The following is a 22281-nucleotide window of genomic DNA, read 5'->3' on the forward strand; positions in this document are numbered from 1 at the left end:
AGAGTGATTAAATAAATAGTTTCTTGCATTTTTGATTTAATGATTGTGTTTAGGATTATTTCAGAAACATGTTTAGAGGATCTTTGTAAGCCTGTATTTACTTTAAAAGAAGGGAAGCACTTCTTCATCCTACAGAAAAGGTGACACATTACAGATGAGTTCATAAAAAGTGTCTCTGTCACTCTTTCAAGGCTCTGTCACTTTTTCTTTTTGACTGGAACAGCATGGTAAAGTAGGCCTAGGCTGCCATCTTGTGGCAGTGTGTTGTTACTACAACATATGAAATTGTGTTTCTATTGGAAATATAATTCAGCACCACTGAGCCGCTCTCTCAGTTACAAACTGAACCTGTTTTGTAGACGTATAAATCACTAAACACAGTGAAGCTTTTGGTTTTGTAAAAGTGTTTCTTATTCTAAATGCATGTTGATTTTTATCAGGGTGAAGAGCAGTTAGCAGTGCATTCATGGACATCTTTAAACTATTAATTGAAGAATCTTTGGTCATGATGGCATGAACTAGAAGCGTGAGCTCCAGGTGAGACTGCACAGAAGAACAAGTGTCCTTAAACTGCATCAACTGATGACGTCTTACAATTTTATTCCACTGTGTGTTTTTATCATTGAATGTTTCTGTCTTTGTGTACATGTAACGCAGACACTAAAGCTGAGCCAGAACTTCATGCTGAAGAGAAGGATTCTTTTAAAATGCATGGGGGAGCAAGCGAGTCAGATACCAAGGGCACAAAGATGAAGCAGGTCTGATCGGAAACCGTTTATTTCCAGGCCAGGGAGCACAAATAAAAACACCCTTAAAAGGTTCCCTCCTGCTGAACCGCGTCACTCCCTACGGAGAGAAGAGCTACATGACCTTATCTGCGTATCTGGAGGTCAGCCGCTGCTCCGCCGTGTTGTACCTGTTTGTACGTGTTTTTAAGTCTCTTGATGTCATCGTGTCTAACACACACCCTTTATCTCCTCTCTGCAGCTGGACCATTGCATCCAGCCTGCCATTATCACCAAAGACATCTGCACGGTCTTTTACTCCCGAGACGCCAAGATTTCCCCACCCCGTTCTCTCGAGAACCTCTTTGGGACTGGATACTCCAAAACTGCTGACTGGTAAATCTGGGCTGCTGCACTGTGGCCATCTCTGTTTCACAATCAAAGATATCTGCCCTGTTACAAAGTTTCCTTGTTCAAAACTTCTGCTTCATTATAGCAACCGAGTGACTGGGATCTACGAGCTGAGCTTGTGTAAGATGTCTGACACTGGAAGCCCAGGTGAGCGGCCATGAAACATGTTTAAAGAACGGCAGCTGTTTTATCATAATTCTGTGGAGAGCTTCATCCTAATGAGGGCTCATGTCCTGAGCAGGGATGCAGAGGAGGAGGAGGAAGGTGCTGGACACATCAGTGGCTTATGTGCGTGGAGAGGAGAACCTGGCCGGCTGGAGGCCCAGAGGAGATAGCCTCATCCTAGAGCACCAGTGGGAGCTGGAGAAGATGGAGCAGCTGCAGGAGGTGGGGCCTTAAAAGATTCATAAAGAAATAAATCTGTTTAATATCATTGAGGGAAAAATGACTTTTCAACTCAAAGACCAAAGTGCTATTCTAAAAAGTTTTTTCTTAGAGTACAGACTTTACATGACTAACCTCCCCTCTTCTCCCCACCTCACATTCGCCCCCATCTTTCTTCCAGGTGGAAAAGACCCGTCACCTTCTGGGAGAGGCGGCTCCCGTGGGAACAGCTCCCACCACCAAGTCCCTGAGTAAGTCTCTGTCCCCCAGCGTGAGCTCCGGCACTCTGTCCACGTCCACCTCCGTCTCCTCGCACATCTCCAGCACCACCTTTGAAAGCGTGAGAAGGAGCTGGCCACCAAGGTGAGAAAAACGTGGGCTTAGTGGGCGTTCTTGTTGCTGCCTTCTTCCTTCTCTGCTCGGAGCTGATCGGTCTTGTTCCTGTTGTGTTGTAGTGCCTGCGCCTTCTGACACACACCTTCAATACTGAATACAACCAGCTGGTGAACAGCATCAGTGACTGCAAGGTGAGAAATAATACAAAGAAATAAAAAAATAGCCTTTCTGTGTCACATCAGGGAGTTCCTATATTGACGTCTACCTCATCCTGCTGTTGTTTCACTTCAGCTTTCTCTCATCTCACCGATCGGACGTGATCCATCCGTGACGAGCTTCAGCAGTGCCACCCTCACCCCTTCCTCTACCTGCCTCTCTCTCGGACTCCCGCTGTGGCTCCATGGGCCAGAAGTAAACATATTTTTAGGAACATTGACCTCGATCTGCAAATGGTTATTGACAGGTTATCTATCGACTAGCGGACGAACTCTCCTTTCCAGCACCCTGGCATAGACTTTCCCAGAGAGGCCTAGGAGTGTGATCCCCCTGTAGTTGGAACACACCCTCCGGTCCCCCTTCTTAAAGATGGGGACCATCCATCTTCATCCGCTTTAACCGAGGCCGGGTCACGGGGGCAGCAGCCTAAGCAAAGAGGCCCAGACCTCCCTCTCCCCAGCCACCTGCTCCAGCTTATCCGGGGGAACACCAAGGCATTCCTAGACCAGCCGAGAGATATAATCTCTCCAGCGTGTCCTGGGTCTGCCCCGGGGCCTCCTCCCGGTGGGACATGCCTGGAACACCTCACCCACGAGGCGCCCAGGAGGCATCCTTGTCAGATGCCCGAACCACCTCAGCTGGCTCCTTTCGATGTGGAGCAGCAGCTGCTCTACTCTGAGCCCCTCCCGGATTGCCGAACTTCTCACCCTATCTCTAAGGGAGAGGCCAGCCACCCTTCGGAGGAATCTCATTTCTGCCGCTTGTATCCGCGATCTCGTTCTTTCGGTCACTACACACAGCTCGTGGCCATAGGTGAGGGTAGGGACGTAGATCGACCGGTAAATTGAGAGCTTCGCTTTTACACTCAGCTCTCTCTTCACCACGACGGACCGGTGCAGCGTAGGGCTGAACGATATATCGCATTTGCGATAATATCGCGACATGATCAAGTGCAATTTTCTAACCGCAAAGGCTGCGATTATACTCTGGACATGTCCAAATTCATGGGCTGCATCCTCCTGAGGCCGCATTTGTAGACCGATTACGTCACAGCGACGCGCCGAAGGCTGTCCAAATTACTACCATATCCCAGAATTCATAGCGCGGCCCAGCCAAACTCCAGTTTCCAGCAATGGCGGCCGCTACTAAGTTTTAAAATTACTCATACTAATCTTTCTGGTTCACAAAATAAACTTTTAACATATTTTCAGGCGAGAAAGTAGTTGTGTAAACATCAAATATCTGCTCGGTTTATCAAGATATCCCATATTTGCAAAAGTGCTTCGACGTTTTCAGAGGCGTCTGCTACCCTCCGGCTAGCTCGACAGCTAGCCGAGAGCTCGAGGATTACTGATGCGGCCAAGAACGGCACAACTCCCGGCACATCATTTTCAGATCACCGCGGAGTTTCGCTGCTCGGGTTAAACGTAATATATAAGTCACTTAGACAACCTAAAAATGTTATTGTTGGGCTTTTTTCAGTGTTTTGTTTGTTCGTGAGTAAATCGGTTTGGCTGAGATTAAAGTTATTAGATTAGTTAAAATAAAACTTTATTAATCCCCCGGGTGGGTTCCTCCTTGGTTTTCACACAGCTGACTAAACGTCAAACAGAAAACTTATTAAACAGAAGTATGAGACAGTCGAGAATTTACACCAGTGTCTGGTTATATTTTAGATAGCAAGAAGCAGACGGCCGAGTTTATTAAACTCCACCGAGACAGCGGTGACGCTAATCAGAAGGCTAGACCGTCCAATTTCACGCCTTTAAATTTTAAAGGCGTGTTTGTGTGTGTGTTTATACAATTGCTATTATGTTTGCACTTTATGTGTAATGTTACTGACTGCAGAGATCAGTAAGATGTGTGTATTTTTTATTTATTAGTTTTATTTATTTAATATTATTTTTTAATTGAATGACTGTCTAGTAGTTCACAGATGTCGAAAAACTGAGTGTGGTAAAGCCACTGATTTTTTTTATGTATATTTCTGCAATCTGCACATTGTACTGACTTTCATTTTAATGTTTACACCAGGGTTCCTTGTCAGCACTTTATGCTCAGATGTTTGTAAGCTAAAAATAAACTATTGTGTATGTTCAAATATACTGTTGTGATTGAAGAAGTTAAATAAAAATGTCAGTCATCAATTCATGCATCACCTCATGTCATCATAACAGAGGTCTGTCTTCCAGGAAAGAACAGTTTAAAATTAATGTAATATAGTATTGGCCATACTATATGATGTATTGCTTGTCTTTGTTTAATAATACAGAAGACAAAGACCTTAAAAAATAATCGCATATCGCATCGCAATCGCAATATTGGGGCAAAAAATCGCAATTAGATTATTTTCCATAATCGTTCAGCCCTAGTGCAGCGTCCGCATTACTGCAGCTGCAGCCCCAATCTGTCTGTCGATCTCCGGCTCCCTTCTCCCATCACTCGCGAACAAGACCCCGAGATACTTGAACTCCTCCACTTGGGGCAGGAACTCATCCCCGACCCGGAGTGGGCACTCCACCCATGGCCTCAGATTTGGAGGTGCTGATCCTCATTCCTGCTGCTTCACACTCGGCTGCGAACCGTTCCGTCACCACAGAATGTCTGCTCAAACATATTTATATCCAAATAACATGTGTAATGCATGCATGCATTCACATATTCACACACAAACAAACTATGAAAATGTCAACAGTGATTCCTGTTGCAGACGCAGACGCAGATTCAGCAGCAAACCAGACTGCCGGGCTACCTGCGCAAGGTGGTAGCAAAGCGAATAACTGTGATCTGACAGGGAAATTCAAGGTTTTAGCTCCAGAGTATCTCACACCAAACTCCCCACCACATATATCCAACACATAGCTAACACCTTAAAACAGAATTAGTAGAAAGCAGATTTATGCAGCAGGTGAAAAGTTCAGTGTCAACAAAAGCGTAACATCATACATGTTCTAAATGTTTAACATATTTGAGCGTTTGTTGCGTCTGTTTGTCCTTTTTCTGTATTCTTTCCAAAAGATGCAGGAGGCCTTGTAAATACAGATTACTACTGAGCTCTTCAGTTCCTTAAGACTTTGAATCCAATCATTCAGTGGATGTTAGTTATGAGAAAGCTATTACCAAATGAAAACAAACTAACACTCATCGTGGATTTATAACACGTAAGTCTTCTCTGGCTGTTCACAGTGTCTGAAACCCCAGACCGATGAGGACGATGTCCACGCCAAGTTTGCCAAACTACTAACTGATCTGAACAAGGCTGATGCTCCATACTCCCTCAGTCTTGCCAACAGACTTTACGGGGATCGGTCCTACACGTTTCTCGAGGTGTGAGAGGAAACCTGTTGTTACTTAGACTTACAATAAATGACTAACCTGTGCAGTGAGCCCTGTTATAAGTCATGAGACCAAAGCTGTGCACGTTTCTCCCTGCTCCCTGGATTTTCACTTACCGTATTTTCACGACCATAAGACGCACTGTACTAAAAGGCGCAGTCTCAGTTATGTGTGCCATTACTGTATTTAACACACACATAAGGCGCACTGGATCATAGGGCGCATACAAGTACCGTATGCGTATTTAAAAATAAAGCGGGAGCAAACCTGAGTTCGGTACCATACTCACATTTCTATTACCGGTAATAGTCATCATCAACAACACACAAGCATACAAGTGTGCATATTTAAAAATAAAGCAGGAGCAAAACAAAGTTTGGTACTCACATTTTTATCATCAATCAAACCCATCAAAGTCCTCATCCTCTGTGTCTGAATTGAACAGCTGCGCTAAATCTCCATCAAACATGCCAAGTTCACTTTCTTCACCGTCAGAGTCACTTTCCGTGCCGTGCGGCTCCTCGGAAATGATGCCGGCTTTTGCGAAAGCTCGAACAACAGTGCCAGCAGACATGTTAGCCCAAGCATCTACAATCCATTGGCAAATTGTGGCGTAACTCGCCCGGCGCTGCCTTCCACTCTTGGTGAAACTGTGGTCTCCATCGGTCATCCATCGCTCCCAGGCCGCTCGCAGCCTTACTTTGAACGGGCGGTTCACACCGATGTCCAGCGGTTGGAGTTCCTTTGTCAGGCCTCCCGGAATGACAGCAAGCTCACAGTTCATTTGTTTCACTAGTTTTTTCACATCGGCTGTGAGATGGGCACGCATAGAGTCACAGATTAAGAGCGATGGTGATGCGTGGAAAAAACCACCTGGTCTCCTTACATACACCTCCCTCAGCCACTCTTTCATCATTTCCTCATCCATCCAGCCCTTTTCATTTGCCTTAATGATGATTCCTGCTGGAAACTTCTCTTTAGGCAAAGTCTTTCGCTTAAAAATCACCATAGGCGGCAGTTTCTGTCCATTAGCATGGAAGCCAAGCACAACAGTAAAAGAAGACTTTTCATACCCCGTTGTGCGTATCGCTACCGTGCTGGTCCCCTTCTTCTCCACAGTGTGACTCACCGGGATGTCAAAAGTGAGCGGGACCTCGTCCATGTTTGTGATGTGGCTGGGCTGGATGTTTTTGTCGCCGATGTGTTTGCTGCGGAAGATGGCCAGCTTTTCCTTATAATCTGCTGGAAGTTGCTGCGCTACCGTGGTCCTGGTCCGGATGGAAAAATGGCACCGTTTCATAAAATGAAAGCACCAAGACGGACCTCCTTGGAAATGTTCAATGTTCATCTCTTCAGCTAGTGAAACTGCTTTTAGCCGAATGGTGACCGTCGAAACGCTTCTCCCGCTCGTTCTTTGCTCGATGATCCACCGCTTGAGTCTTTCCTCCAACTCGGGCCACCTCGCCTTATGTCCGCGGAAACTCAGCTGCGTTTTCTTGACCTGCCGGAGCTTGTTTTCTAGCTTCCTCCAGTTGCGAACCATCGATTCGTTAATCTTAAATTCTCTCGCCGCTGCTCGATTTCCATGTTCCTCCGCGTAGCTGATGGCCTTCAGTTTAAACTGTGCTTCGTAAGCGTGTCTCTTTGCCATTTTCAGGGTTGTTAAAACAACGATGTCCTGCATAATGCACATACCTGTTCTTTTATACAGGTATGTGCGATTGTCCGGTATATACGATCGACGCCCACACTTCACCCTTTAGCGTTCTCATGGTGTTCTCTACTACGTCCTCCTTACAACACACAGGGCGCACTGCGCTATAGGGCGCGCCGCACTTTTTAAAGAAAATCTAAGACTTTTAAGTGCGCCTTATGGTCGTGAAAATACGGTACACAAAGTTTAGGACAGTAATGCTAATTTAATACCATGAAGTTGGCTACATCTAGTCAGTAGTAGTGGTAGTACAAGTTCACTGTATTTACTGGAAACATTTCACAAGAATATGTTCTATGATAAAAAACAGACAAGTCTTCATAAAACACAGCAATAAAATAGAAACATTTGCATTAAAAATAAATAACACAAAAATTAAATATAATCATTTTACAGTTTTATTTATTTAGAATAGAATAGAATAGAATTCAACTTTATTGTCATTGCACATGCACAGGTACAGGGCAACGAAATGCAGTTTGCATCCATCCAGAAGTGCTTTAGTGATATAGGTATATTACAATATATATTAGCAATAGTATAGATATGTAAGTATATTACAGAAATGGGTCTATTATGGTATGTTATAATGTACACGGTATGAAGTATGTTGTGAATATTCTATAACTATAAGTATGTACAGGCTGTAGCGAGTACAAGCTATGTACAGGCTATGAACAGGATATAAATATGAAAAACTACAGAATATGAAATAAATAACTTTACAGAATCTGAGATATACAGCTATACAGAAATGGGAACTATGCAAGTTGTAAACAGTTGTAGGATTAAAGATTATTGAATGTACAGAATGATTATTTACACAGAGCTATACAGTAGTGCAGTTAAGATAAGTGAGGGTGTAGATAGTTTCTACAGAGGCTATATAAAGTGCTAGTGGTTGTGAGTGGTGGTTCACTCCATGTTATTATTGTGTGTTTGAGGGTACAGTTGTCCATTGTGGGGGTGTGTATGTTCAGTGCATGAGTTTAACGTGGGTCAGATGTCAGGAGGCAGAGTTCAGGAGTCTGACAGCTGTGGGGAAGTAGCTGTTCCGGTACCTGGTGGTCTTAGTCCGGAGGCTCCTGTGGCGCCTCCCAGAGGGCAGGAGGGTGAAGAGTCCATGTGATGGGTGACTGGGGTCTTTGATGATTTTTCCCAGCCCTTTTCAGACACCGCTTCCTGTAGATGTCTTTTATGGCAGGAAGTGGTGCTCCGGCGATGCGCTGGGCAGTTTTCACGACCCTCTGCAACGCCTTCCGGTCCGAGGCAGAGCAGTTCCCGTACCAGACTGTTATACAGTTGGTCAGGATGCTCTCGATGGTGCAGCGATAGAAGTTCACCAGGATGTCTGAGGACAGGTGGTTCTTCCTCAGAGTCCTCAAGAAGAAGAGGCGCTGGTGAGCCTTCTTGACCAGCTTGGAGCAGTTGGTCGTCCAGGTGAGATCCTCGGAGATGTGGACTCCCAGGAACTTGAAGCTGCTCACACGCTCCACAGCCGTCCCCTTAATGTGGATGGGTGGATGTGGGTCAGCATTCCTCCTGTAGTCCACGATGAGCTCCTTGGTCTTCTCGGTGTTAAGCAGCAGGTTGTTTGTGTCGCACCTGTTTTGAAGGGAGGAAGGTTCAGGGCGGAAGCAATCAGCTTCATGGGCTCATCCGGTTAGAATAAGAAAAGCAGCCATCTAATGCAGAATTATTTTCAGGGTACTCCTTTTATTCTCAAATAAATAAGGCAAAAAAGGAAGGAAACAAAGACACACATGGACTGCCAATGCTGAAAGAAAACAGAGATTCAAGTTACTCATTACCTTAACATTACATAAAATAAAAACCCAAACAGAACCTCACCTCAGCTGCCGCCCCGTGTGGAAGTGAGGAAAGAGTGAGCCAAAAGTGAATGCAGTCCTTATGTACTGTGTGACATATAATGTGTGACAGGTGAGTGCAATCAAGGACAAGCACCACACCCAATCAAAGGTGAGAGAACTAAACAAGGTGCATCTGGTGAAGTGAGTGGGTGTGCTGGGATGTGCTAAAAGGTGGGTCTCTACAACAGCCGCCCCCATATTTCTGGTGAGAAATATGTTGATATGATCAGGATCAGTCTTCTTCAGGAAGCGAGGGCAGGGGGATCAGACAGGAGACAGGGCGGATATAGGTTTTATCCTGTACTAAGACCTCCACAGTTCTGATGTGGTCATCTGGGCTTTTCCGCAAGCGTATCACTCTCCCTACAGGCCAAAGGGCACGTGGAAGGTGTGAATCCATAATCATGACAACAGAGTTCAATGTGAGATCTGGTTTTTCCTTCTGCCATTTGTGTCTTCTTTGGAGGGATGGTAGATAGTCTCTTATGAAGTGTCGCCAGAAGTGATCTGCCAATATTTGTGCATGTCGCCATCGTCGTCGGCCTAGGAGGTCAGAATCAGAATAGGATACCAGGGGGAGTGATGAATCATGTCGGCCCATAAGGAGAAGGTTTGGGGTTACGGGGTCAATGTCCACAATGTCTGAGGATACATAGCCTAGGGGTTTTGAGTTAAGAATGCCTTCAACCTCAATTAGGACTGTTCTTAAGACCTCTTCAGTGACCAGTTGGGCACCAATGGTTCTCTTCAGAGCATTCTTCACAGAACGTATCTCCCTCTCCCAGGCTCCGCCGAAATGGGGTGCATGTGCGGGATTGAATTTGAAATGGATTCTTTTAGTCATTAGGACCGGCTGCAGAGTCGGAGCAAGGTTGTTAAAGGCTGCCTGTAGTTCCTTATCTCCTCCTTTGAAGTTAGTTCCTTGATCACATATGATTTCCAGGGGTGTTCCTCGTCGAGATATGAATCGTTGGAGGGCCATGAGGAATGAGTCGGTATCCATGCTGTTTAGGAGGTCAAGATGTATACACCGAGTGGTGAGGCATTTGAATATTATTCCCCACCTTTTCTCCGATCTGCGGCCAGTCTTGACCTTGTATGGTCCAAAGCAGTCTATTCCTGTGGAGTAGAAAGGTGGTTTGAACAACCTAAGACGAGCAGCAGGCAAGTCTGACATCTTGGGAATGATGGGCTGTGCTCTCCATTTCTGACATGCAGCGCAGCTATACTGATGCCTGCGTACTGCTTCCCTTCCTCTGAGAATCCAGAATTTCCGACGTAGTTCAGGAAAAAGTCTTTCTGAACCGGCATGATGCAGTTTGTCATCATAATTTTGTATGATCAGTTTGGTCACTGGATGAGCAGGATCAAGTACTATTGGGTGAATGACATTCAATTCCAAGTCTGGGCTTTGCCGTAATCGGCCTCCTACATGGATAAGTCCAGAATTCCTGCACAACACTGGTGACAAACACAATAGACGGCTGTCGGATGAGAGGGGTTTGTCTGACTGTAAACGGGCTAAATCTTCACCGAAACTGTCCAGTTGCGCCTGACGAAGGATTTCTTGTTCTGCTGTTTGATAATCAGCTGCAGAAGGAATGTTATCCTTTTGGTTGGAGAGTGAACGAGCCGTGAAATCCAATAGCTCTTGATAGGTTCTGAAGCTGGGTGTGTATGTATGGGAGGGTATACTGACAATACCAAAGAAGTAGGCTTTCTTTAACTCAGTCTGATCATCATCCGGATGGAGATCTGTAACTGTGGGCCAGTTATTCGGAGGTTCATGCAGAAACGAGGGACCCTCGGTCCACCTGTTTGAGCTAAGGAACTCTTTCAGGGATTTACCTCTCGTAACATCATCAGCAGGATTTGTTGCTGAATTGATGTATCTCCAGTCTGGGCTAAGTTTGACTATATAGCCTGCTTGCTCCAATTTCAAAATCTGATCCTTGTAAGACATGGCTTTGTCAGGGTCTTTAGCTAACCGAGCCTCAGTGTTGCGGAGTCTAGACATGACTACAGTTGGAGGGACATTCAAAGGAGGAAAGTTTGCCATCCGAAGAAGAGGAGTGGCGTAGCGATTAACACCATTGATCTCAACCCTTTTTGTGGCCTGTTCAAGGAGTTCCAGTGCCAGTTGATCTTGCTTTGATCTGATCACAGATTTCTCACTGTATTTAGGTAAAGTGTCTAGCTGCCATAACTTCTCGACATGATAACGCAGTACATCTGCAGATGAACTGAGAGATGTGAACAAACACTGCACGTGCTCTGTACTGCTCTGGGGATGAAAATCTGTGATCGGGCCTTGAAGTGTCCATCCTAATTGGGTTTTAACTCCTGCAGGAGACCCATATGGTCCCTGTCTCAATGGAGCAGTAGGCGTGATGAGGTGAGTATGATCTGAGCCTATGAGCAGGAGTGGCGCTGCTTTATTAATAATGGGTAATGGGATACCTTGAAGATGCTTGTATCTCCGTTGGAGAGATGATACAGGGTAGGTGTGGTCTGAAAGTGCTAGGTGATTTGCAGTGAAGGCATTATTAATTGTGTAGGTTTTCTCTGGGTGTGCGATGGGTGAGATTTTGAAACTTACGGAAGAACCATGAATAGTTTCAACCTCTTGACGGACCGTTCTAAGTGATAATCTCTCTGCTTCCCCAGTTAGGTTGAGATGCTGTGCAGCTGATGTCAGAAGAATGGTACGCTGGGAGCCATCGTCAAGTACTGCATATGTTTCCAGGGTTCTTTTGCCATTACGCAGGAGCACTTTCACGACCTTTAAAAGGACACTAGGACAATCACTAGGTCTATCAAATTATAGCGTCCTCACTACAGGATGAGTGTCAGTTTTAGATCTCTTATTTACATCGCATAGGATCTGGAGATGTAGTCCCATACAGGTGGCACATGCTTTCTTCAGGTCACACTTTGCGGCCTGATGATTCCTAGCACAACGCCAACACCGTTTGTTTACTTTTATCCAGTTTGTTTTCTCATCCTTTGTCTTCTGAATAAACCCAGGACACTTACTAATGTGATGTTCTGGTGAGCAGCAATATGCACATGTAGCCTTAGTTGTCATGATCGGCTGTGTTGCATGTACAGAATCATCAGATGTATTTGCTTCATGTAATATTGTTGTAAGTGGAGAAGCGTACTTACGGGCAGGTCGTGGCTGGTTGAAGGATGAAACAGGACTGGCCTTCTTTGGTTGACACCTGCATTCCATTTGCAACCAGGATGAGAACAAAGGCAAGGTATACGTCATTTCTCCCTGTTCCCTGTAAACATGCCGTTTGAAGCGACTGAAATGCTCTGCAGGCAACTTCACTAACAAGCGATCGACATGGGAGCCACAGTCTAGTTCTGCACGTCCTTGTTCTCCCATAGTGCTAAGCAACCCAACTAAAGCCTGTACTCGAAGAGCAAAATTATCAAGGCTCTGACCATCACCTGCTCTGATAGGAGGCAGTTCCAGTATATTCTTTAGCTCTTTCAATGCCAGCTGTCTTGGTTGCCCATAACGCTCATCAAGGGCTTTGATGGCTTGAGTGTATGGGCCAGGCGCGTAGGAAAAGGCAAGAGCTAATCGTTTAGCTTGGTCTACTTTGAGGTGATCAAGAAGGACATGATATTTGAAGTGCTCTGTCTCATGAGGATCAAGATGGTTTGTAAGGGCCATCCGTAACATCCTGTATTGCATTTCGTCTTCTCTACTAAGGTCTGGAAACGAAGGACCTTCAAGCTTATATACATGTGTTCTCGTGCTAGAGGAGTGACCCGAGCTAGCAGTACCAGATATCAAAGGTTTCTGTTCATATGAGGCATTGGATGTAGCTGGTTGCTGCTCTAGAGGAGGGCAATATTTGTGGTCAGATATGCGAATGAGAGGTTGAACAGGGTCTTCCGCTAAAGGAACAGCAGGTTGAACACATGAGATCTGGTGGGGATCCTGCCGTGATAAGGCCAGGAAATCAAAGGGGGTCTCATCTTCTGTAGCAAGGACTGGTCTAGGCAAACCAGTGGAAGGGATTGCAGCATCTAGTATTGTTGCATTAGGTACGGGAGGGCTGGCAGCTGCAACTAGGCCAGGCTGACGGCTAATCTGCGGGGGCTGGATTGGTGATTGACAGGTTGCTGTATCAGTTACTGAGAGCTGCTCAGGTTGTTGATGTGTTTGAAGACTGGCTCGTATACTGCATACAGAAGCTTTGATTCCCTCAGATGAGACGGTGCGAATGGAAGATCTGGAGCTACGAGAATGGGAAGGAGATGATTGAATCATAAATTGCTTAATCTCCCTCATGGTCGTTAGGAGTTCCCTCATGACCTCATCTTGGGTGGTGGGTAAAGGAACAGGAGATGTCTCTGGTGGTCTTTCTGACTCTCCGGCAGGATCCTGCAGCCCATGTGTGTCTTTATCACTGTGCTGGCATTCAGTTTGGCTCTCTGTCTCACATGTAGCCCTTCTAGCTCCAGGGTACTGAACTTCATACTGTTGCAGGTAGGCAGGAGGTCTACTATCACGACTGGATCTTCTCAAACCTTCAGTAAATGGCTGCTGTGTATCCATGATGCTAATACCTCTCCGGCTCGGAGGACCATGTTTTGAAGGGAGGAAGGTTCAGGGCGGAAGCAATCAGCTTCATGGGCTCATCCGGTTAGAATAAGAAAAGCAGCCATCTAATGCAGAATTATTTTCAGGGTACTCCTTTTATTCTCAAATAAATAAGGCAAAAAAGGAAGGAAACAAAGACACACATGGACTGCCAATGCTGAAAGAAAACAGAGATTCAAGTTACTCATTACCTTAACATTACATAAAATAAAAACCCAAACAGAACCTCACCTCAGCTGCCACCCCGTGTGGAAGTGAGGAAAGAGTGAGCCAAAAGTGAATGCAGTCCTTATGTACTGTGTGACATATAATGTGTGACAGGTGAGTACAATCAAGGACAAGCACCACACCCAATCAAAGGTGAGAGAACTAAACAAGGTGCATCTGGTGAAGTGAGTGGGTGTGCTGGGATGTGCTAAAAGGTGGGTCTCCACAACAGCACCACTCAGCCAGACGATCCACCTCCTCCCTGTAGGCGGCCTCATCGTTGTCACTGATGAGGCCAATCACCGTGGTGTCATCTGCAAACTTAATGATGGTGTTGGAACCATCAGCAGGTCTGCAGTCGTGGGTGAAGAGGGAGTAGAGGAAAGGGCTCATCACACAGCCTTGTGGTACACCGGTGTTCATTGTGATGGTAGATGAGCAGTGGTTATCCAGCCGGACATGTTGGGGGCGGTTGGTCAGGAAGTCCAGTAACCATTTGCAGATGAGGGAACTGATGCCCAGGTCTGTCAGTTTCCTGATGAGTTGTGAGGGGTGGATTGTATTGAACGCTGAACTGAAGTCTATAAACAGCATTCTGGCGTAGGTGTTGTTGTTGTCCAGGTGTGAGAGGACAGGGTGCAGTGCGATGGAGCCTGCATCCTCTGTGCTCCTGTTCGGGCGGTATGCAAATTGGTGGGGGTCAAGGGGGGGGGGGAGACAGGATTTGAAGTGTGCTAGGACCAGCTGCTCTAAGCACTTAGCTATTTACAGTTCATAACAAGAGACAAGGCACCATTTCTCTCCTTTGTGTTCCAGTCATCACAGCAGATTAAACTTTTAAAATATTTGCAAATAGTATAAAGAAATATATAAAGAAGTAAAACACTAATTTATTAATACTTAGAAATACTAAAACTTACATTTGTCAGCAAAAACTGCTGCCATCTGAACCGAAACGTTACAAACCAGCTTCCCCACAATCTGTGTATTTTTCTATGCTGGCTACTTAAATTGGCATCCAACAAGCTATTTGCTTTAATCTTTTATTAGACAAAGGCTGACTGGTTAGTTCAAGCTTCAACTGCATCCAAAGGACTGAAAATGTTTTAACACAGTGACTGAACTTGATTGAAGTCTCCGTAGTTTGTTGAATCTGTTTCGAGTGACTTATTTTCACAATTCCAGGAATTTTTAAAAGGCACCAAAAAGCATTACAACGCTGAGCTCGAGTCTGTGGACTTCAAAGGAAATGCAGAGGAGGCCAGGGTCCACATCAACAGCTGGGTGGAGAAGCAGACACAAGGTAAGCATAATGTAACTTTAAATGATCTCCACTGTAAATCCTTGGGATCAGTTGTGTTGTGTTCAGTTGAGACATTATTACCGGATTGTCCACCGTCCACATTATTTTCTGTTTCCAGTTCTTCCAGTCTAATTTCTATTCAGTATTAAGCAGCATTATCTCTGGGTTTTACTGTTTGGTTTCATGCTATTAATAAAACCATCACAGCAGTATGTTGCTGTAAATAGCAGGCCAATTCTTCTATTCTTATTATATTATGTGATGGGTACTTCTACTTTGATCACTTGTGTCTTTAACATATTTTATTTTTCAGGCCCATTTAGGATTGGCTGCTATTGATTCTATATCTTTATATTATCTTAAGTGCAGCAGGAAATTCATTCATTGTTTTTATAACAGCGCGATACAAATACAGGCCATTTATAAATCTACCATCTATAATAATAGGATACAAGGACTTTCCATGAGGGTTATAGGACTGTGGTGCCACCTGCTGGAAATGAGACAATCTTAATCCCAGTTGAAAGAAGACATTATTTTTGTAGGAGCCATTTTTGGGTTGATACCTCATGTTGCCGCTAGAGGTAACCTTTTTAAGTTTCTTTTTTTCTTTTTTTTAAACTTTATTTAACAAACAATGAGTATACAACATACGAACAGATGAAGTATACAAAACAACAGAACATGAACACAAAAAGCCAAGGGTGAAAGAAAAAGGTAACAATTATAAGAATACACATACATATATTGTTTTGAGAGCCTTTGTGTTGGTGGAGTCTGATATTGATTGTAGGTACATTTCCACATCCTTAAAATAATGACAGAAATATGGTGTTTTGTTAGTAAACTTACATTTATGGATAAAAAATGTAGCTAAAGTATGAACAAATTCATCATAAAAAACATTTCTCATACTTCTTGGGGAACTTAAACAAACAGAATAAAACATTTTCCCATCGTAAAGAAAACTCCCTTAAAATATGGACAATAACAAACCTGCTAATAGTTAAATCTCTGTGTAAAAGAACAGTACCAAAAAAGATGTGTCACAGTTTCTGGATGATCCCCACAGAAAGTACAATTAGTATTTATGTCCCTTTTAAATTTTACCATGTAGTGACTGGCTGGATAACATTTATGTAGAATTTTAAATGAGACTTCTTTCACCTTATTTACAATCAAATATTTATGGGGGACCATCCAGACTGTCTTCCACTTGATATCTGGAACATATCGGTTCCAATAAGATGTTATATAGGGAGAGAGACGATATCTTCTTGGAATAAACTACGTATTCCCTTATTGCTGTTACCAAGTTCCTGTGAAAAGCAGATTTTTCCTATTGGTGACTCAGCTGGATCAGGGAGAGTGACTGAGGCAGATATTGAGCTGTCAGTGTTTTTATATAACATTAAAGTCCCTGAGGGTGTGGCACCAAGCACCACTGAGGATTCCACCTTTTTAAGTTCCTGTCTGGTAGGTTTATGTAAGGTATTTAAGGTGGACGCACGTAATCAGCGTCAGGTGTGTTGTTAATCATAAGAAGGCAAAACGTTTGTGACCGCTGCGCTTTTATCTTAAAATGTTTGGAACAAAGACCAAAAAGGACAAGATAAGTACTGCTGGAGTTATTGGACTGTTTAATTAATTCATGCATACCAGAAGCATCGCGTCACCCCCGCTAACAACCACCTCAGTGGCTTCTTTCTTTTTTTTTTTGCCTGTCCCATTTGGTTCTTTAGCCGTGAGAATTGTTGTCTGAAGACCAACAAGGATACCCAATGGATTTATTTTGCCAAATGGATCATCGCGGCATTGCCGTATTGGTCCATTTGATCGACCTTTGTTTTTATTATTTATTTTATTTTATTTTCAGTTGTTAAAACGGACAGACATGAGTGAGGGACAGGAAAGGGAGAAAGAAAGAGGAAGGAAAAGAAAAACAGAAGGGGAGAGAGACAGTGAGAAAGGGGGAAAATAAATAAATAAATAAATAAAATAAAATCTCCTGGATTAAGGAGGAGAAGACTGTTGATGTGCAGTTTCGACTGAAACAAGGTAACAGTGGCAGAAAGGCAGCATAGGATGGTGCAGTTATACTTTGATCTTCTACTACAAACGAGCTGTGGACTTTGCTGAATGAGAACATGAAGGCTGGAGCTCTGAGGGGATAAAATCGTGCTTTTAGGACGATCGCTTTCCAACTTTATGCAGTTATGCAATGCAGTTTATTATTCATGTAATATCCAATAAGTGCTCAAATAAATCTCAAACAACAGCACATCACAAACTTCGGCTAACAAGAACAAATTGTGTTGTGACGTTTGCTCTACATCCAAATCCACTCAATGGCTGGAATAAAACCATGACAGAACTTTTTGAGATCATTTTGAGACTAAACACAAAAAACATTTCTCTTGTCTCCCCTATTTTTCAGAACGACACTAAGCCGGTGAAGATGATGCAGCAGAAAAGTAAATTTCCTTTTGCGACCATTCCTGAGGCCAACTGCAAGGTAACATCCATCACTTTCAGCTTATTACAGGATTTCACCAGCATGATCTAAAACTTGTCTTTTACAAATATCAGCCTAAATTTCTAGATTAGGAAGTCAGATCATCTTTGATGGAGTAATAAATAACAACAATGTTTCTGGACAGATTCTTGAGATGCCGTATAAAGGAAATGACCTCAGCATGCTCATATTCCTGCCTAATGACATAGAAGATGATACCACAGGCTTGGAAAAGGTAAGATGCACTTACCAGTACTTTAATGTCCAGTTTCAATCAGACAAGCTAGTGACACTGTATCCACACAGCTGGAGAAGGAGCTGACCTATCAGAACTTTGTGGACTGGACTCGCCCAGACATGATGAGCCCCAACGAGGTTGATGTCAAGCTCCCTCGATTTAAGATGGAGGAGAAGTATGACTTGGAGAAAATCCTGACCAACATGGGAATGGAGAACGCTTTTGACATCTACAAGAGAGACTTCTCTGGTGAGAAATATTGCACCAATGAGACACACTGAATCAATTATACAGTTATATTGAGAGCACAAAAACTGCAAAACATCATCTGGTAAAGAAAAAAACACAACTGATTTCTGGGCTCTTCATCTACTAGGAATGTCTCCAGCAAATGACCTGATAGTGTCCAAAGTTGTCCACAAGGCTTTGGTGGATGTAAATGAAGAAGGAACTGAGGCTGCTGCTGCCACTGGGGTTGACATGGAAGTTTGCTCTATAACGATTCCCGCTGAGTTTGTTGCCGACCATCCCTTCATCTTCTTCATCCGACATAAACCCACCAAGAGCATTCTCTTTGTGGGCCGGTACTGCTCACCCGAGTAAACACGAGCTGACATTGACATGAATTAAAGATAAAACATTATATACAGTATAAGATTTTGTAAGGTAAACCTAGTTCATACAAATGAAGTAAAGAAAAGTTATTAAAACAAAACGTGCCTTGCTGTTTATTCTTTCAGTGTCCCACAGTAGCACATTTCCTGCTAGGAAAATGTCAGAAGTCACATCATTTCTGTAAATTGGGAAGTAACTGTAATACATCAAGTCACCTCTGTCTCTTGTTACCAGGACTTTTTAAAATGAATGGTACAACATGGAAAGAGGCCGTACACAAGAGTTTAGCTTTGAGCTCAATATGCGATGATCCTTTCAGCCATGACATCTCTGACATGGGAAACCAGGGAATTTGATTAGAAAATGGTGAAGGATTTCCTTTTCAGTTAGAAACTGGATTTGTGTAACATGGTGGTGAAAAGCCCCCAAAGAAAGCAGCATATGATCAGTCGCTATATTGCATTTAATACAAACGTCCTTCGTGTATCCTTTGAATACAGAACAGATCATTTCTGATATCTATGAGTAAACCCAACGAGCACGTGTCCCAAAAGACCCCACAGTGTTTTTATCTGGCTTTTCCCTGACAGTTAGTGGACACTGACAGATGTGTGCTGAATATGAAAGGACACAAAAGAACTAAAGAAGGTTTGCAGGGTTAAAAACAAGAACTACATGAAGGTTGTTTCATCCTGCTGTAACTTATGACAGAAGCATCTTTTGTTTGTTTGTTTTTATTTATTTACACAAAGACAGATGTTGAAATAACAGGAGTAACAGTTTCATTCAATTGAAATCGGTCCAATAGTCTATAGTGAAATTATTGTTTTTCATTAGTTGGCAAAAGATGGGGGTTGTTGACTGCAATTCAGTGAATGCAACAGGGGAGGACGCCAGTTTGGATGGAGGGGAATCAGCAGGACAGATGAGATTTTGTTTAGGAGTCGAGTAGTTGTGTGAATGAGGAGAGGAGAGCACATTAGACTGCTGAGAGACGGGGAGGTAGTCAAGCACTGACCACATGTCTTCTTGGATTTCAGCAAAACAGATGGGCTCATCTCGGTCTTGAAATAATTCAACTCGGGGTTGAACTGATGCAGTTTGAGAGGCATCTACAGGAGAGGCAGGGGTGGGTGAGGGCTGCTGAGACTGCGCAGTGATAGGTCACAGGTGATGCCAGTGTGTTTGGCAGTTGCAAACACACTGGCTGCTGGCGAGGCACGCTGCTGTCATCTGGCTTTGTCTGTGGAAATCTTCTTTCACCTTTTCTAAGTCTGATTCTCTTCCTCTTCTTGCCCTGAAAACAAACACAGAGTTTTCATTAGCTGATACAAACTCTGTGCAGTGACTGTTTCATCATTCAGTGCAGTGATGCACACATGTAGGAACTGCATGTTGGCGCTTTGGACATACATAGTTTTCTTTGGTCGACCAGGCTGGATGCTCTTTGGCATGATTCTGTCTTTCTGTTTCAGCCTGCTTGAAATATCTGGCTTTCTGGTCGTTTGAAAGCGACTTCCACTGTGGACAGAAGATCATAAGAACACACTGTGAGCACTGCTACTACACATAACTACAGGACAGCTGGGACACATGCAAAAACATGAGCAGACAACATTAACAGATGCATTAATGTATGCAGAGTTACACACTTACTCTCTGTCCCACCACTGCATTTACGGCTGCACTTCCAGGGATGTTGAGTTCAGCAATGACCTTTGGCCTCTGCTCTTTGAGATAGAGCATGAAGGCATTTGCGGCTTCTTGACGTATAGGCCCATCTTCATCCTGCTGGGCTGGGCACTTTCTTTTTCTTCAGGAATAAAACACAGAGTAAGAGCACATGTTAGCACTGTGTACAACTGTGAGGGAAGCAGTTCAAAAACACGAGACAAGCTGTAAACTGAAGGAAATCAGGCACCATTAATGGATCATTACAATAATTCCTGCAGACATCTGCAAACAAATGACAGATACTTGCAGATCAGTGAACCAAAGCAGCAGAGCAAACTTACTTTGGAGTGGAGGTGTTAGGTGGAGGAGCAGGAGTGACATAATCATACATCTGTACACCGTTCCTACACAGATGAAGGGAGACAGATATGAGATAACAGGAAGAAGTTATGAATATAGAGATGTTCAGCAGCTGTGTTCACTCGAGTGTTTGTGTGTTTTACGTACAGTACTCCAACAGGACGCAGGTTCTGGAGCATGTTATCGGGAATTCTGAGCACATTTGTCTTGAAACACACAAACACACAACAGGTGATGAGACAAGCTGCAATACTATCATCTATCCACTAGGTGGAAGAATTGATCAGTAGAAAGAGGAGATGTGCTCAAAACGACATTCATACATAGATTTATTCTTCTTAGTTAGTCTTAAGAATTAGGATTCACTGACAGTGAAGAAGTTTACTGGTCAGCAAAGTTATTTAAGGGTCAAATACAAGAAAGGTGACAGCAGATTGATTTTACATTCAAACAAAACAGTTTTTCCTTCAGTTGGCCTGAAGCATGCAAAAGTTTTAAGCACTTTTATCAATTAAACTCTAATGACACCTGCCACTACCTCTGGTTGTCTCAGCGGTCCCTGGTTATCTGTCCCTGGCTCTCTGTACAAGTAAGCTGGCCTCATAATGATGGGAGTAACAGCGAGTGGAACTTGCTGCTGAGATACAGGAAGACAAGATCCCGGGAAGGTGTTGTTAACAAACCACCCAGTCTCTGCTGCTGGCTGAGGGGGGACAGGCGTTCCAGTGGGCAAAGGAGAAGGAGGTGGAGGGTTGGGTGTTTGCCCAAACATCACATCGTCAAGCCTGCAAGGAACATCATGTTCCAGATCTTCCCTGTTGTCCATTTTCGTGATGTTTTTGTCTGAACTCATCCAGAAGAATTTCGAACCGATTCTGTCTGGGATCCTGTGGCACAAAAGGAGGGTTTGATCCTCTTAGACTGGGACTGACATCTTATATAATACAGAACTATACAAAGGACGAGTACTATGAGGGAACAAGGTGACTTATCAGTGAAAAAACTGGTAAGTCACACTTGAAAATATGACATTTATTTTACAAAGAAGTTTAAAAAAGACATTTAAAGTGCTGCATTTGCAAACTAACCGAAACCAAACTGAAAACTATGAAAAATCAAAAGTAATTAATACCCCAAACTATGAATTCTGTTAGCTCAAGACTTCACTGCATTTATATTGTAATTGTTCGAATGTGACACAATCAGAGTTTAAAACATAATGCACTGTACACATGCAGTTACCCCACTTCTGCATAATATAGTGAACGGATTTCAGTTGTTCTTTACTTTTAGTTCAGCTTCAGGTTTAAACGCTTTAAACGCTGCACGCTCATACTCTCTCCCGCACTCGATATATGATCCATTGTTGATCTGCACACAGCTGTTGTCACGAACGTCGCACTTGCGAGAATGTCATGAGACATTCTCGCAAAAAATCACGGTTTTAGTAACGCAGTAACGCAGCGTTCCTATGGGAAAGTAACGGTAATTTAATTACCGTTTTTGAAATAGTAATCCCTTACTTTACTCGTTACTTGAAAAAAGTAATCAGATTACAGTAACAAGTTACAAGTAACGTTACAAGTAACGCATTACTGCCCATCTCTGCCCACCACCACAGCGATGACAGGGTTGAGAAGTGGATCCATCTGTGTCGCTCTGCTTCTAAACAAAGACACAAAGACAGTGTAAGTCAGTCATTCAACACTTTTATCCTGAAAGTCGCCTGAAATAAAGAGCATCTCTGCAGAC

General features: G+C 43.6%; 3 protein-coding genes across 3 annotated transcripts; 2 read left to right on the plus strand and 1 right to left on the minus strand.

Moving 5' to 3' along the window:
• The first annotated feature begins 826 nt into the window (after positions 1 to 826).
• LOC120730593 (kinesin-like protein KIF1B) lies at positions 827 to 2284 on the plus strand. Its single transcript, XM_040027018.1, has 7 exons — positions 827 to 889; positions 988 to 1121; positions 1222 to 1283; positions 1378 to 1523; positions 1702 to 1883; positions 1976 to 2047; positions 2148 to 2284. Exons 1-6 carry the CDS (start codon positions 866 to 868, stop codon positions 1989 to 1991), a joined length of 564 nt encoding a protein of 187 aa, XP_039882952.1. The 5' UTR covers positions 827 to 865; the 3' UTR covers positions 1992 to 2047; positions 2148 to 2284.
• Positions 2285 to 4776: 2492 nt separating this feature from the next.
• LOC120730595 (leukocyte elastase inhibitor-like) lies at positions 4777 to 18595 on the plus strand (the record flags this gene model as incomplete). Its single annotated transcript, XM_040027021.1, has 8 exons — positions 4777 to 4833; positions 5259 to 5399; positions 15010 to 15269; positions 16444 to 16603; positions 17316 to 17642; positions 17788 to 17877; positions 17949 to 18129; positions 18257 to 18595. Coding segments are annotated over 8 exons (1443 nt in total), but the record flags the coding sequence as incomplete, so codon positions are not given.
• LOC120730594 lies at positions 8733 to 10915 on the minus strand. Its single transcript, XM_040027020.1, has 2 exons — positions 8974 to 10915; positions 8733 to 8899 (listed from the first exon to the last, which is right to left on the minus strand). Exon 1 carries the CDS (start codon positions 10168 to 10170, stop codon positions 9226 to 9228), a length of 945 nt encoding a protein of 314 aa, XP_039882954.1. The 5' UTR covers positions 10171 to 10915; the 3' UTR covers positions 8733 to 8899; positions 8974 to 9225.
• Positions 18596 to 22281: the final 3686 nt, after the last annotated feature.

The sequence above is a fragment of the Simochromis diagramma genome, unplaced genomic scaffold (assembly GCF_900408965.1).
Source record: "Simochromis diagramma unplaced genomic scaffold, fSimDia1.1 OVJJ01000292.1, whole genome shotgun sequence".
NCBI classification, from domain to species: Eukaryota; Metazoa; Chordata; class Actinopteri; order Cichliformes; family Cichlidae; genus Simochromis; species Simochromis diagramma.